At 44.5% G+C, this 12,281-nt stretch overlaps 1 protein-coding gene across 1 annotated transcript in view; it reads right to left on the bottom strand.

Annotated features, from left to right (window-relative positions):
• Nucleotides 1-761: 761 nt before the first annotated feature.
• Nucleotides 762-12,281, bottom strand: part of ACSS1 (acyl-CoA synthetase short chain family member 1) — a 42,106-nt gene continuing 30,586 nt past the window's right edge. Inside the window, exons 8-13 of the mRNA XM_026844049.1 lie at nt 12,140-12,252; nt 11,121-11,247; nt 9,331-9,458; nt 7,726-7,789; nt 7,046-7,164; nt 762-5,219 (exon numbers count right to left, since the gene is read on the bottom strand). Coding sequence (XP_026699850.1) covers nt 5,046-5,219; nt 7,046-7,164; nt 7,726-7,789; nt 9,331-9,458; nt 11,121-11,247; nt 12,140-12,252 — 725 coding nt within the window. The 3' untranslated portion in view covers nt 762-5,045. The remainder of the gene's footprint in view (nt 5,220-7,045; nt 7,165-7,725; nt 7,790-9,330; nt 9,459-11,120; nt 11,248-12,139; nt 12,253-12,281) is intronic.

The following is a 12,281-nucleotide window of genomic DNA, read 5'->3' as shown; positions in this document are numbered from 1 at the left end:
AGCTAAGAGTGGCATTGGAAGCTTTCCAGAAGCAGCTGCTGGAGGTAACAGAAGTGGCTAACAAGGATGTTCAGTGTCTGTCCCTGCATTACAACTACAGTATTATCCATGTGGTACACAGAGGGTGAAACAGTCTTCCTCACTTCATAATGGGCAACGTGCCCTGCAGAGGATGTATTCCTGGCACTGACAACAATCCACGGCACCTGGGAACAAACCTCTCATCTGCTCAGCTCTGGGACAGCTACACACTTTCCACACAATGATGTCCCTCGTGTTGCCACATACATCTTGATCTCACTCCTTTTCTACTTGTGCACAAGACAAGATTAAAGATTAGTAGCTGAACCATCCACATTAACAGTAATTAATTGTTCCTACTAATTGTTCTTGGGTTGCATCATGCAGGAGAATAACTGCAGACCAGTGGGACCTCAGGATTTACACAATATGTGCAGCTTACTGACATGCAAATGACAGTTCTTCAACTTTGAGTTGTTCTGAAGTGGCAGTTTTCTAGGGGTAATTCATGTCCTGTATGTTATTGTTTAGAGAAAAGCAACAAAGCAAACCAGCAATTTGGACCACAAGATGACTCATCCTGATTTCAAACTCCTTTGTCTTTCTTTGGTCTGTGCTGGTAGAATAAAATCATCAGGACAGGCAGAAGCAGGTCCAAAGAACTGAGTAAGTCCCAAACCCTTTAGGGGATGGAGGGCCAGACTTAGGATGCAAAGCCAGTCTATCACACAGAGAAAGATATTTCCTTTAATGAAAATATGAATACAGAGATCATTGAAGAAACTGGTTTTGGTCAAGGACAATAAATGTTTAAAGCATGATTATAAGAAAACAGAATGAAATTAAAGGCTTACCATTAGACTGTACAACACACACTTCATCTCTAGGAAGACACAATTTCCCTTTCTAAAATCAAGAAAATCATGGTCTGTGTCTCCAGTGGGGGGAAAGGCACCATGATTGGGTCTCACTAGCAAAAGCAAGTGGGAAGAAAAAAAAAGCAAGCACATCTGCCCTCTGTAAAAAGCTGCAACAGGTAGAATTGACTCTAGATCTCTTAATGAAGCTACAAAGGCAGTCTGGCAAATAACCCACACCTTAGTCATGGACACAAAAAGGTTTAGAAGAATTTAAAAGTTTTGCTTTTCTAAAGGAAGCAATTACCCCTGTTTGTCCCACAATCTTACTGTAAAGTATTCCATTTATCATTACCTCCTACAATGATCCTACAGTGAAGATCGGCTCTTAAGATTGGAGGCCCACGGTCTTTTGCAAGCTACTTCCTTCCCAGTATTTCAAGAACTGAGGACATCAGTGCCGGTTTTGCAGACTGAACCCCTTCCTGAACCACAAGCCTCGGGTGGGGTGAGATTACTGCCTGTGAAGCAGAAAAGCACTGTCACCACACACCAATGCTGATGTTCATGACATCCAGGCAATAATGAAAATGCAAAGCTTGACTCAGGCTTGTAACTGCTGCAGTTAGCAGAGATGATGGGGAAAAAGAAGAAAGGGGGATTTCATTTTCCATAGAAGCAAGGCTTTCTATGAGTAGCCTAACCAGTGAAGCACAATATTCTCCTTTTTCTAAGAAGTACCAGTTCCAAGGCCTGCCTAGTTGTTTCTACCAGCCTCAGGGTGCTATTAGATGAATGGAGCACAGGGTTTAGCTCCAAGAGCTAATGCTGGTATACTTGCAGAAGTGCAGTTTTACCAGATGAGGTGGGGGATGAGGCTGCCCAGCAGGAGCTGTGTCCAGTACAGAAAACCACATGGGAAGCACAACAGCACCACGTGCTCTCTTTGAAAACCCCGTGGGGCCCTCTGAGCAAGTGGACATCCCAGGGACCACAGCTCAGCTGTGGAAATGCACAAAGAAGAAAGCTGCCATTGTGGTACCAGATGGCAGGCATGTGGCACTCTAAGCTTGCACATGCTGGTGATGTCATTTTAGCAAAGGTGCTCATAAGGCTTCAGAAGTTCACATTATGAGGTTTGTTTGTAATTACAGTCTGTCCATACCATGGCTGGCATGGCTGTGAATTTACTGGGGTGCTGCAGCTACCTGATTAGTCTGTAACCTCCCTGGCAGTCGTGGTCCTAAGCCATGCAAGCAGAGCCAACAGGGATACAGGTGAGGGAACACACCCTATCTCCCATTTCCCTGAGCAGAGGAATTGTATGATGAATGTCTCAATGCACCAAAGCGCACTGCTCCTCACACAGTTAGTCTTCATGAGACACTTCAGATGAATTATACCATGTGTCTGTGATCACTGGGTTACACCTTAGCATGGAAATTTCAGGTCAGGACAAGGAAATTCTGTAACCATAATAGAGGAAATGCTTTCTTGAGTAAAACGAAAGTGTGTAATCTTGTTCAAAAGTAATTTTTCTTCCTCCACATTGTATTTCAGATTGTGTGGAGACAACTTGTTTAAACAAGGCAGTCTACTTATCCTGTAAAAAGCATTAACTCCTGGCTCCTTCTCACCTGAAAATCACTTAAGGAAGTTTGGGGGTTTTTTTTGCAATGACAATAAAGGATATACGTACTGGCTGTCTCCTAAAATACTAGCATCCTGTGAACTCCATGTAATTTTCTGATCTTCAGCTTCCCACAATGTCCATAGGGTGTCTACTTACCTTAAGCAAAAATGGATTGCAGTCAGAAAGGATGGAAATTTTAACAAATCATGATATTCTCTAGAGTTGAATTTTCATTTTTCGTAGAGATGAAATTTCATTTCATCAACATTTCCCATGATATTCCCTAATTCCCTACTACCCAGTCCCTAGAGACATTTAAAATAAATTAAACCCAAAACAAAAAATGCAGCTAGCATTTGAGAACAAATCATACTGCAAGCAGTCTGCTTCCCCATTTGGCACCAAAATCTCTGCTAGCCAAAAAACTCACCACTCCTCTCCCAGTCCTACAGGGTCACCTAGCCATTTCCTTCCTGCCTTTCCTGCCTCCATTTAGGTGGACAGATTGTCTTTCCAGTGCACAGTTCCACTGGAGAAGGCAGTGCTGTTCCAGTTAAATTCACCAGTAAGTCACGCCTGTAAAACTAGGGCAAAGTTTGGAAATTCTGTCAATTACTCAGGGGTTTGATAGGCCAAAATATATAGCTCTGTGAAACTAAGCAGACTGTCATCTGAGAAAGACAGAGGCAGGACTGCAAGGCTTGATGGAGTGACCCCGGCTACAGCTGTAGAACGGTGGTTAGCAGTCACTCAGCTTAGGCAGGTTAAGATGGAGCAGCTCTACCTGAGCCCTTGTGGCACACACTCCCAGGATCAGGACTGTGAACACCACTCTAGTTTATGCCTTGAGTCTCTGCACCCAGGTAGAGGGGAGGAGTCCTCTACCTTGCTTTCCTGGCACGCTCTGTGGCCCCTCCAGCCACTCTGAACACCTCAGTCAACTGAAAACAAATTTAGCAGTGGCAGAAGGCATTTGGCACCTAGAGGCTTTTCCATGACCTTCAGTGTCACAGTAGAGGACAGGAGACCTAGTAGCAAATTCTTCTGAACAGCCCAAATACAAGGACTGTTTCAATCAAAATGTGTTCATGATAAAATAAGTCCAGAAGTAAAACACTGAGTATATTAGTTGCAATTCTGAAAGCTATGAAGGCTATTGTTCCCTGCTATTTCGAGGTTGCTGGTCTGGAATGCTACCATCACTTTCCAGAAGGCATCTAAGAGGCACTTCGTCCTTCTTTGTGGATTGTGCAATTTGCGGGTACCCACCTGGCACTTAACTCTGGAAAATCAGCACAGCAGCACACAGAAGGGGCACACGTGGTAGGGCCCAACTTGAAACGGTAAGTGTTAAGTCATAACTTCTGAAGGGAGAAACAACCTACCTCCAAACTGGGTGCCTGTCTTTATTGGCGCAAACAAGATTACAGGCCATTTGGGAGTGGGCTGAAATAAGCGCTCCTTGATCAGAAGTCACACAGCCTGGCAAGTCATAACAAACACTCCAGCACATCTCTGTCAGCTGCAGACCTCTTCTGGATTTTGTTTCCCAATGCTTCTCTGACAGACAGCAAGCATACATCATCCCTTTTCATAGCAACTTCAAGAAACCAAGACACCTACATAAATCACCAACTGGCAACAAAAATCTACCAGTTGGAGACCACCACTCCTAATACACAGAAGTGAACCACAATGGACAACATTGATCCAGTTGTCATCATCAGTGAGGAAGAGGACAGTTACATTAAAAGCTTAGTTGGTGATCTCAGTTTCTCCAGGCAGAATAAAAGCCTGTGAGACCAGACCCCTCCTACGCAACTGGCAATGCACTGAGGACATATAGGAAGTCCAGCAGTAGGCTCTGTGGCTTAGTTTTGCAGTTGAAGTGCCAGCACTGGGTTGCCTAGGTGGGACATGAAGGGACACAGGCTCACCATCTCTGCTAAGTCCTAGGACTTACAGTAGTAGGAACAAATCCTTACGAGGCAAGCCAAAGGATGTATGAGAACAACTGGGTAAACAGAAGAATTACCGGACTAGCCGTATCTTTCTCATTTCCCAATAACATATGTGAAACGTCTACCGGGTATTCTACCCAGCATTGCTGAAAAGGCGCCGCAGTTGCAGTAAAATACTCAGATATCCAAACCAAAGAAGAAATTGAAGTATATTCCAGGGCTTCTTTTAATCCAGCATAAGTATCGTATAAAAACATTTCCCTGTACAGTAACATTAAAATAAGAAACATTAATAACTGAATCTTGTTTCAGCTAGTATTAAGTTTCATCATAGCTAATGAAAACCACCAACAGCTGCTCTAAAACAGCCCTAAAAGCAATGAAAAGGAGCTCACTGACTGCAAAGGTGCAGATTGCTCCTAGCTCTGGGCATCTCAAAATACACTGTTGAGTGGAAAATCTTGTCTCCCTAGAAAGGAACACAGTCTTTAAAAAAACACCAAGAGAGAATTATGTTGTCTGCCTGGTTATCTGAGACTTCCCATATTTACAGAGAGATTCCAGAGCTGCCTGTTATAAGGAACTTTTCTCCTTGTACTTCTGGTAAGCATCCAGTATCTCCTTGACAACACTTGGATCATCAAGTGTGGTGACATCTCCCATGTTACTTGATTGTTCAGTGACTACTTTCCTCAGCAGCCTTCTCATGATCTTCCCTGATCGAGTTTTAGGAAGACGTTTCACCACCTGCAGAGAAGGGAAAGACACACCTGTAATGGAACCTGGGCCCTGCTGGAAACCAGAAGGAAATTTGGCTTAACGGTCCTAAGCCTGGTACACCATCTCATGGCCACAGCTTCTTTGAGGCTCCTGGAAAATACTAGACCACAGAGTACACTAGTTTATGTCCAAGGGAAGAAGCGTCACTAGCCTCGGTGCCTTGTGCTATAAATTTTAATCTTATTTAAGTGGATTTTGTTCCTCATTTACTCATTGTGTTATATGTCCAGGCTGGGTGCTGCAGGACACACAGCTCTTTGGAGAATCAGGTCCTGAATAAACTGTTAATTATTGAACTAGAAAGCTAGTTACACTCAAAAACTTAGGCACTGATGATGACACAGATCTCAACACATTACCAGAACAGACATAATCCCCTTTACAGGACACGAATATAAAGCACACAATACTGCACGCCAGCTACAGGATCTCCTATTCAAGGGATAACTGCTATCTGCTGATGTTTCTCTTTGCCTGATCATATCTGTCAGCCTACACACCTTCCTTCATAATCAGAAAGAAGAATGTTAAATGTCTTGGCTATACTTCCTGCAAAGGACTTAGCAGCAAATTCAAAGGCTTTAGCATAAACTTGAGCCTGGTAAAGAGTTCTCAGGCCCTGAACAGAGACACTAGCAGGTCTCATATTTTGCTACATGATCAGGCCAGTAGGTTACAAAACTCCAAAGCATGCAAGGAAACAGTTGTCGGACTTCTCTGCAGGACTACCCCCAAACACAGGGAAACGGTGTTTCTTTGCAAACCTGCAAGTTTTGGAAGTTGCTCTAATCCACTGCGGATGTCCTGGGCTGTTCCAAATTGAATGAGCCACCCTTGCTCCCTGCTCCTTTTGTATTCTGTAACCTGTGGCTTAGTGTCCAGCTTCCAAGCATGCAGCTAAAGCAGAAGCCTCTCAAAGAAGTGGTCTGGTGGCTGCCTCCAAGCAGAGTGTGGCATGGATGCAGGTGGGTCTTGGGGGGCAGCTAAGGGGCAGCTTTGTGCACTCTCCCCAAAGACACAAAGGGAGCGGGTGAAAAGCAAGGAGGCTTGAAACAGAGCCTGGAGTTCATCAGTGCTCCCAGGGTCAGGCTGAATGGCTGTCAGTTATGCAACAGAAACAGCCAGTGCTTTGAAATGTGGGGTTGATGCTAACTATCAAAACAAAATAGCTGGGCAGTGGAAAGTGTCACTCTGCCTCTCAGTGACACTGAAGGTTGTGGCATTTCTCTACAGTTTGGCGGGGTTTTGTCTGATCCATTGCACAGGATCACTGACAGCAGTGCTACATTGCTTCAGCAAGGGGTTAGCTGAGGGCCAGAGCTGTATGGAGCAGCAATGCTGCTGCATGGTGACAGGGACATCAAGCACATCTTGAGGCACAGGGTGGCCTAGGGTTTACCTCTGCCAGAGCTCTCACCAAGCATGGTGCTCTTAACACTCCCTGTGCATCCTATTTAGAGGGTTGTTCAGCACTTGGTCCAAATGAAGCAGCCTCAAAGTGGCTCTAAAACATGCTCCTGTAACAGTCCCATCAAGAAGCTGTTCTGCAGGCTGGAGCAGCTGTAATATCCCAGCCACCCTCTGGGTCACTGCTGATCCTCAGGCATGGATGAGGAGCACATGCAGACCACTGCACCTTCCCTCCCTGACCTAGGGATCCCTCCAGCTAGTTCTGTTTTCCTGCTTCTTTGTCCTGCCAGATAGGGACAACAGTCAGCACTACAGACAGAAAGGTGACACTTGCTCAATGTGACCATTCCCACTCCTGGTACCAGTTACAGTCTCCCACTTACCAGAATGTGGTCAGGCACAGCATATTTTGCTATCTTGGAAGCCACTATGGTTTTGAGCTCTTCTTTGACACGGTCTATATGAGCTGTCTGCTCCTTTAGTACTATGAAAGCAAAGGCACCTGGAAGACAAATGTGCAGAAGCCACATAACTCATATTAGATCCTGGCTGGCAAGACCTGGGATGCTCATTCAAATGCCAAGGCAGGTTTCAAATCATTCTTATGTGCAATCTAGGGACTGCCAAGAAAACCATTGATCCTGTTCACAAATGGGAGTCAGACTCCAGCCTTCAAATAATGGCCCAGCCCTATCTTGACATCTATGGACCAGACTAATCTCAGTGACAGTGACAACTCAACATAAATTACTAAAGTGTCATTGGGATTAAAACCTGACCAACGCAAATTAGCTATTCCCATTCCGTTCAAAGGACATGTCTGAGCACAGTCCTTTTAAAGGAAGCTCTACCACACAGAAAACAGTTGAGGGAATAATATCTGCACGCATCTTAAGAACACGCAGTTATTTTCATGGCTGTCTTTGCTTCCTGGGGCTACAACGCCAGTCAATGTAAGGATAACTGCCCTCCCATTCCCTCAGCACCTCCTAACATGCAGCCCAGGTTAGAAATTAACAAAATTGTATGCAGGTATCATGTCAGGACACTGCTTTTCACATACCTTCTCCTTTAATCTTGTGCGGATACCCAGTCACAGCTGTCTCAGGCACCTCGGGGTGATCAGCCTTCACAAAAAAAGAAACAAAAACACACAGAGCCTAACAACTGCTTCAAGCCCTGCAGCATTTGTGCCTGTTGCTCTAGGAACAAAACATTTTGCCATATCTCACACTCCCCTTGGTAGATCCTGCTGAAAGTGCAACAGGAAAGCTGGACGCCACCTTCCTACCACATGCTCAGCTGGTGGCCATGGCTATGTTTCTAAGAATAGCATTTACAAACTGAATTGGCCCTGCTTTTAAACACCCAAATAAGTACTCTTATATATACTAAGCCCACTGCACACCAAGATGGAAACCTGCTTTCTCTTTCTTTGTCTGTACCCTCGTGTGTACATGGCTATGGTCCCCAGTGGTGACTGGCCGTGACCAAATCACAAACAAAATCAGTCCTGCATTGCTCTGTGCCACAGGGAACTGTTGCCAGCAGAACAAAAGAGAAGCTGCCAACATCACAGTCCACATTTGACTGGCATTTATAAGTGCCCAAAGCAGATCAGAAGGCAGAAAGAATCAGGCTTCTTCATTTTCCCAGAAGAGGGGAAGGGGTTTTTTGCCAAATGCATATTTTTATTGTTATGCTACACAACTGCGGTTTATTCTATCACACTTCAGAGTTTGATTTAACATTCTTCTGCAATAAGATGACAGTTTGGGTGTACAGACCAAAAGAAATCACATATCTGAATCCCACACCAAAGACTGGATTGTACTATCTTAAATTAGATTAAAATATGAAAGAAAACATCACAGAGCAATCTAAGCATATAAATATATTTGCATATACACATGCATAACATACATAGAGTGGAAGAGGAACTGGATTCTATATCTACAATCAGAAAGGAGAAAGTAGGATCCTGTGTGCTGTGCAAACATGGCTCAGGTTTATCAAATATTACATTTAAGTGCCATTTTCAGGCAAGGCCCAGTTACAGAAAAGCTTTGAAGATAAATGCTCTGAGGACTTTTTGTTTTTAATTCCCTGAGCTAGTATTATTTTCTCTCAAAATGACAGGCTAGCTTTGCAGCTGACACGAATCAAGGTTGCTTCATATTTAACACTGCTGAATTCTCAGGCATACTCAGCTCATTTGGACAATCACGAACCACAGATTTGAAGGAGGGCTTAGGTGTTAGCACAAGGGAAGGAACAAACAGGAGAGACAATTCCTTATGGAGACTCAACTGGCATCCACAATGTCAACTGCAACAGCACAATGTCACTGAGAGGAAACACAGCTCTGACAGTTCCACTGCAGGGACTGCCCACAGTGTGACTCCTCTCTCACTTGTCTTTGATTTTTAAGGAGATCCTTTAAGGAAATTTGTTGTCTCCTTACAAAGGGGTCTGTTTCCTTTTGCATATTTGCTATTCATTATGCATCAAGTTGTGTGTATGCAGGGGCAGGGGTTTGAAGGCAAGAGACCCTGCGCTTGTTTAAATTCATGAAACTTCTTTGACAGGGCCACCTTGCCCCAAAGATATGCCCTGTCAATCTTGGAACTGCTTGGAACTTACCATTGGAAACCTGCTTGGAACTTACCATTGCATCTTCTATCTCTGCTGTGCCCAGTCTGTGTCCGCTGATGTTAATGACATCATCCATACGCCCCGTTATCTGGTAATAGCCTTTCTTGTTCCTGTAAGCACCATCCCCTGTGAAGTAGTAACCTATAGCAAGACACAGGGGCGGTCAGCAGCAGGAAGTGTACCAGCCTGTTGCTTTGGGCTCTGATGCAGAACAGATGATGCTCTAGGACAGCAACTAGGGTAAGGAGGATCAGGCAGCTTGCAGGGCCTCATAAGCTTACAGCTGCGTGACCTGCCACACACCATTTCCCACTACCCCCTGCCATCCCCCACCTTCATCTGCCTTGCCTGGGCTGTGCTGGCTCCTAGCAGACACCTGAGCAGCATCAAGACAGTGGAGCTCAGATCTCTGCCTAGATGCGCAAAATAATTGCAGGCAATCGGCAGCAATCAGGGGCAGATGTCCCTGTAGTAAAACCAAGTTCAGCAATACAACACAATGATGCTTTCTTGGTTTTACAAAACCAAGGGGGCCTCTTATCTCCCTAGGCTTTACACACCTACAGCTGCACAGCAACTGTGTGCCCAGGCCTGGTGCATACAGCACTGAAATAAAACCACTTCAGATGCTATTTGCCATTCATGCCATAGGGTATTGGTCAAATTCAGATCTGCTGCTAGCTACACCTTAGCACTCATGAGAAAACTACAGCTGTTCAGCTGAAAGGGAGCAGTTATACTACATTTTGTACATGGGAACACTGCCAATTTTTTTTAATCACTTACACTCGGACGAATGAAAAGCTATTTTCCCTCCTGGCTAACAAGATTCAGATCCCAGATAACAGCCCTTCTCCAGAATGAGCATGGAAGAAACACTGTTATCAGATTGGCTAAAAAACCCCAACCAACTCACAACAAGCATGGTGTTTGGAGGGTCTAAAACATTTGACGAAAACTGAAAAAGACCCAGTGGTTCCAGAAAACTTCAGTGTCACTAAGAACACTGTTGGCTCTTGAAGTTGGCTCTTCATCAAAGCCATGTCCACATCTGAACTGTTCCTGTGGCACTTCTGAGCAGCAGCAGGCAGCTAGCACTGTGAAATCTGAAGGTGGTTCTTGCCAAGACCCATTGCTGGCCAATTCAAGGCCTTTCAGTCATGCCTCCTGCCCTTTCAAATCAATTAAATGACTATCAACTAAATATCAACAAGATTTCAGATGCAAATATGCAGTGAGTAATAAGGGACTATGGGCTCATTCAATTTCTTCTACCAGTTTCCTATTCTTATCTTTGAAGCCATTTTGTACAATTTGCAGGATTGTTTCTCTAATTTTTGTCTACCTTGTAGCTTGCAAATCTCTTTCAGTTGCTTCCCTGAGTGAAGACAGTGGCCTTGTCCAACATCCTACAAAAAATGTTTCCGACATTTCTAATTACTTGCCAGATACAACTTGACCATATTTTAAAAAGGAAGGATGTAACACAGCATGTGACTGCAGGGATGAGATTCAGTGATGTAGGAGATACTTTCCAATCAAATACACCTGTTTCCAAGTGAGACACAAAAGGCACCAAGGAAAATGTTTTTGGACTTTAAAATTTGGGCATTAAAATGTTCTAGAAAATACATTTCCTTTTGACAGATAGAAAGGTCAACACTAAGACATGCTTGCAACATGTGACACACAACCCCAAGTAACCAAAGTCTTGCTGGTACAGAAATATCACGAAGTGCTGCTGAAAATATTCAGTCTACTTATACTGCAGTGCAAACTGCCTTCTCTTGGCACTTTCCTTACCTGGGTAGGCTTTGAAATAGGCATCAACAAATCGCTGCTGGTCTCCATAGATTGTTCTTGCCATGCCAGGCCATGGTTGGGCAATGCAGAGTGCACCGGACACATCGTTGCCCTCTATAACCTTTCCCTGCAAGTTTAAGCACAGGAAGGATGATCAGGTGAACAAAATAGGAACAGTAAGGGCTTCTGTGTCATTGATCTGGCAAGAGTCACACTGTCGCTCACTGCAGACCACCAGTGGAGGGCCACAGGTGGAGAAAAAGAGCCCACTCATGAAGCTACTGTCTGTATCTTGCCTTCCTCACCCCTTAAAGACAGCAGCACAGCAGATAAGACTAAAAGAAAAGTGAGTCCTGTGATTTTCTGGAGGGAAATGACAACAAAGATGACAGCAAAAACGTGCCAAGCAGCCAAAGGATGCCTGGGATGAGGCTAGAAGCAAAATGCCTGAACCCCTGCCTTCCACTTTTGTTAACTGCCACATTCCCTTACCAAACTGTACAAGAGATTACATGCTTTAGGGTTTAACAGAGCCCTGGAACGCAGATGGGGATTGCTCCACACAGCTTCACTGGCCAGTACCACTTTTCTCAGGGTCTCATGTCTTGTATTTTCCTTGGAAAACTCCACCAGTCCCATTGACTGCTCCAGTCGTGCCATGACACTAGATGTTGCATGTTCTGCTCCAACTGTTCAGCTCCCTGGTTCTCAGAAGCTGTGTGACTTCTGACCTCATAAATCAAGGCAGCAGCTCCTAATCAGAAGCAGTGTAAGACCATAAAAGTGATGCTGAAAGTGCAAACACTCCTCTAGAGATTTGCAGACAGCTTGCAATGGCCAGCTGGCAATCTATATGGACATTTGAGATACGCTCAATAAATAAATTGCTCATCTATTCTACCATTTTAATGGAGGAACAAACATCCTTCTAGACCCTGTTCCTCTGACATTAGAAAGGTGATTAAGGCAGAAACACACATCATCTTCTCTTCTGGGCACCCAGAACAGCCTTAACTCACATTCTCATCCATCAGCACGGGCACAATCCCAAAGAAAGGTCTCATAGCCATAGCCGGAACAATCTCAGCTTTCTTCTCTGAAGGCCGTGGGGCAATGCAGATGCCACCAGTTTCTGGAAAAATAATGAAAAACAAAATGGGG

This window comes from Athene cunicularia (genome assembly GCF_003259725.1).
Source record: "Athene cunicularia isolate RWA chromosome 3 unlocalized genomic scaffold, athCun1 chr3_part1, whole genome shotgun sequence".
In the NCBI taxonomy this organism is placed as follows: domain Eukaryota; kingdom Metazoa; phylum Chordata; class Aves; order Strigiformes; family Strigidae; genus Athene; species Athene cunicularia.
The sequence above is the reverse complement of the archived record's forward strand: the minus strand, read 5'-3'. Positions and strand labels throughout refer to the sequence as shown.